This window comes from Ahaetulla prasina, chromosome 16, assembly GCF_028640845.1.
Source record: "Ahaetulla prasina isolate Xishuangbanna chromosome 16, ASM2864084v1, whole genome shotgun sequence".
Lineage (NCBI taxonomy): Eukaryota > Metazoa > Chordata > Lepidosauria > Squamata > Colubridae > Ahaetulla > Ahaetulla prasina.
The window spans coordinates 2,831,259-2,835,135 of record NC_080554.1 but is presented as its reverse complement, the minus strand read 5'-3'; the positions used below and the strand labels follow the sequence as shown (position 1 = coordinate 2,835,135).

Below are 3,877 nucleotides of genomic sequence, written 5' to 3'. Positions count from 1 at the left end.
GTCTCCGGACGGGTTACCTGCCGAATTTCGCCTCCTGTTCTCCACCTGGCTGAGGGTTCCTTTTGTCACTGGCCTCTCGAGGGAGGGGGCTTGCTTGCCTCCTCTCCCTCCCTCCCCCCTTTCCTCTCCTCCCTCCTTTTATTTCTCGATCCCCGTCGCTCCGTTTTTCTTTCTTTCCTCCGTTCACACTTTTGGGGGGGGCTGCCCCCACTTTTTTTTTTTTGCGCGTAAGCGGGCGCACTATTTGACTAGGCGAGGGACCGCCTCACTGTGGCGTAGGGATATTAGGCACACCGATTGGGAGTTCAAATGTCAGCAAGTTTTTTTTCTCCCTTTCCCCTCCTCCTCTTCTTCTCTCTCGGTCTCGCTCACTCTCTCTCACTCTCTCTCTGTCTCCCCCTCCCCCCCCGCCTTTTTGGGAAAAGGAGGGGAGGCGGTGGTGGGGCGGATGTATTCCTCCGCAGCAGCTTTCCGCCGCTTGTAAACGGAGCGCCTCCCGGCTCGGGAGTTTTGGATGGCATTTGGGCCGAGGCGAGCTCCAGAAGAGACAGCTTTGCGCTCGCGGGTGCATGCAGTGCCGGGCGTCTCCCTGCTTCGGGGAGGGCCTGGCCGCCCCCTCCTCCACCCCGAGAAGGGCCCCGGAGGCGTCTTCCAGCCAGCAGGTGACCTCCCCGGCCGCCCCGCCGATGGACGGCCGGCTCCTTCGGCCTCTAGGCTGCGCCCCTCTCGCCTTTGCCCTCGGCACCGTCCCGCTGCTCCGCGGCCCGGATCTCAGCCGGGGCGGCCGCTAACCGCCGCTGCCTTCCCCCCCACGTAGCCCGCCTTCCGCCCCATGGACGTAGCCGCGGGACCGGAGGCGCTGGAAAACTGCTTGAATCGCGGCTCGGTCAATTGCGCCAAGATGCTGGACGGGATTAAAATGGAGGATCGGCCGCTGCGCTCGGGGCCCGCGACTTTGGGAGTCCTGCTGGGTGAGTTTGGCTCTTCCTCGCTGCCTCTTTGCTCCCCTCCCAACTTTCCTGTAAGTTTAAAAAAAAACTTCCCTCCCCCCAAACATATATAGATTAAACTCGCCTTCCTTGACCCCGATCCAGGCGCGGTGGAGCAGCCGCGCGCGCCCTCCTCCTCCTCCTACTTTCTTCCTTTTCCTCCCACCTCCCCGGTTTCCAGCGCCGAACAAAATTACGGCTAGAGATGTTTGGCAACTTGGCGAGGGAGAGACGCCAGTTATCCCGGCCGAGAATCCACACCTAAAGGACAAGGGAGGCTGGTAGGAACCACTTCCACGCCCGGCCTTGACTTACATTCGGGATTGGCTGATACAACTCGTGTGTGTTTTTTTCTTCCCCTGTTGATCCAAGACTCCAACCGGAGCCCTAATCCATTACGGCTTCCCCCCCTCCCCACCTCTTTAAAACCAGCTTTTTTTTAAAACAAAACCTGGCACTGATCGCCCAGGCTGCGTTTCTCGGGGTCCAATTTTTGAACCCCCGAACCCGAATCGCTGCGCTTTACCTTCCTTGGCGAGGACGGTTTACCAAAAAAAAGCGAGCCGCGTTTCAAAGGCCGCTGGTCTCACTTTCCTCTCGGGCTGCTTCGCACGTCAGAAGGGGCACCCGCGTCGACACTCCCCGGATTCCAAGAGAGTTCGGTTGTTTGGCACGCTTGTTAAAAACTCTGGCTAAACGGCCGGCAGGAGGGACGCCTGCCGGACGGGCTGAAGCGCTCAGCACCAGGCGTAATCTCAAAGGGGAGCCCCGAATTCAAGGGACGGTGTGTTGGTGTGTTTGTCTCTCTCTCTCTCTCTCTCTTGTGTGTTGTGCGCCTCCCCGATACTTCTCGCGGGGAACTGATTTAATCTTGAACTTCTGGTTCTCTGAAAAAAGCGGCTTTCCTTTCGCCTCTTTTCCGGAAGACCAGATGCGCTCGGATTTTATCGCGCCCCCCCCCTCCGTTTCTTTTTTGCAAACCTCTTCTCACAACCTCTCCGAGTTTAAACCCGGTTCTTATCCAGCTTCAATCGGGCCTCAATCCCCACTCCGCTCCCCCTCACCCCAATTGCTTCCTTCCCCGTGTGGATCCCTAACCTGGCCAAGTTAAATCTTCCAGCCGCTGTCAACGAACACGGTCGCTCCTTAAGAGGAAAATTCTGCAGCCTTTTCCAGCCACCTCCCCGGTAACAACCGGGTGCTAAATTCCGAGAAAACTTCTTCAAGGAAAAAGAGAGCGAGAGAGATTTGTAGGCTGTCAATCCAGCCAAGTGCTCCGTAGCTCCCTCGTTTTCTTCAGATTTGCAAGGCCCTCTCTCACACATACTGCACTGCAACCGTTCCACCTGGAGCTAATGGCATTAATTGGGTTCATCGTCATGCAGTTAATAACCCCTGGTATTAGGCCACCCATATCGTAATAATGTACCGAATTGTTGTTTTTTTAAAAAAAAAATTATTAAACTTATTAGCTGTCGAATTCGAGGAACCTGAACCATTTAGGCTAAGGTTGAATAGGGAAAGGCGGTTAAAACCCCATGTTTTTTAACTTGGTAAGCATTGAGACAAACTTCTTGGTGTTTGTATAGTTGTATAAACGCGATTGTTATTTTAGTTTCCCCTTGGCCATTATCTTATAGTTTATTTTTATTTTTTTTTGAGCCAGGCCGAATGAGAATAATAGTCGTAATGACAACTGCCCGCTACAGTAGTGCTACTGCTAGTAAAATGTAACGATGATGGACGGTAACTACTATCGTACCATAAATGTGTTTAGGGGATGATTCCAGGCGAAGGAGTTCAGGGACGCAAATGGCCAAAGGTGACCCTGGCCTTGAACAAAATCGCAGGCATGTTTCCTTGGAAGTGCTTCCTTCTGAGTAGACCAGCAACGGCAGCAGAATAGAATAGAATAGAATAGAATAGAATAGAATAGAATAGAATAGAATAGAATAGAATTTTTGATTGGCCAAGTGTGATTGGACACATAAGGAATTTGTTTTGGTGCATATGCTCTCAGTGTACAGAAAAGAAAAGATACCTTCATCAAGAATTCTAAGGTACTTAATGATAGTCATAGGGTACAAATAAGCAATCAGGAAACAATATTAATATAAATTGTAAGGATACATAGAGGTATTAGATACATAGAGAGGTATTAATAATCAGGAACAGGGATTGTAAATTATTTGGATTCCCAACAGACGCTCATCCCTGTCTCCCTTAATCAAGCTTCCCTTTTCCTGATGTTGGGCGCAGGTTGAGGAATGGAGAACTGAAGGATTTTTTGAGTGGGGGGGGGTGTGCTGGGAAACTCTGTGAAGACCTGCGTGAAAAGTTAATTGTCTGCTCTTCTTTCCCAGGTCAGTTGACTTCTCCAGCTCAGCTTCGTTTTGATCCACCGAAGTCGATGGCTAAATAACAAATGGGTGATTGTAGGAAGCCTTAAAATAACAATATATATATACATATTATATATATATATATATACATATATATATATATATATATATATATATATACATATTATATATATATATATATACATATTATATCAAATTTATATTTTGCTGATAAAGAAATAAAGGGAGACTAGTACAGAGCTATTTAGTTCTCACCAGCTAGCCATACCCTTACTCAAATTCGAATTTGGGCTGCCTGCATATTAGGCAGTTATATTAACCTCTGAGCCACGAGTTTATCAGCTTGAGCCAGGGAAGAGATTAACTGTTTTTCTATATCAGCAAAATATAAATTTGGTTTAAAATGGCATATGTATATAGGGATCCAGGTGTTTCAAAGCCAGCGTTGGCTCCTGGATGAACCAGTCCTTCTTAAAACACAGCCCTGTGGATTTGTACTTTTTTGGGGAAGGGGGGACTGATTCT

General features: G+C 49.5%; 1 protein-coding gene across 5 annotated transcripts in view; it reads left to right on the top strand.

The window, feature by feature from the left end:
* The window catches only part of LMX1B (LIM homeobox transcription factor 1 beta), a 162,270-nt gene that overhangs the window by 27,753 nt on the left and 130,640 nt on the right, over window positions 1–3,877 (top strand). For 2 of the 5 annotated variants that reach the window (XM_058159489.1, XM_058159488.1), the window contains exon 1: window positions 25–971. The exons of the other annotated variants lie outside the window; for them this stretch is intronic. In XM_058159489.1, coding sequence (XP_058015472.1) covers window positions 833–971 — 139 coding nt within the window. In that variant the 5' untranslated portion in view covers window positions 25–832. Of the gene's footprint in view, window positions 1–24; window positions 972–3,877 lie in introns of those variants that run through there. 5 annotated transcript variants of the gene reach the window in all.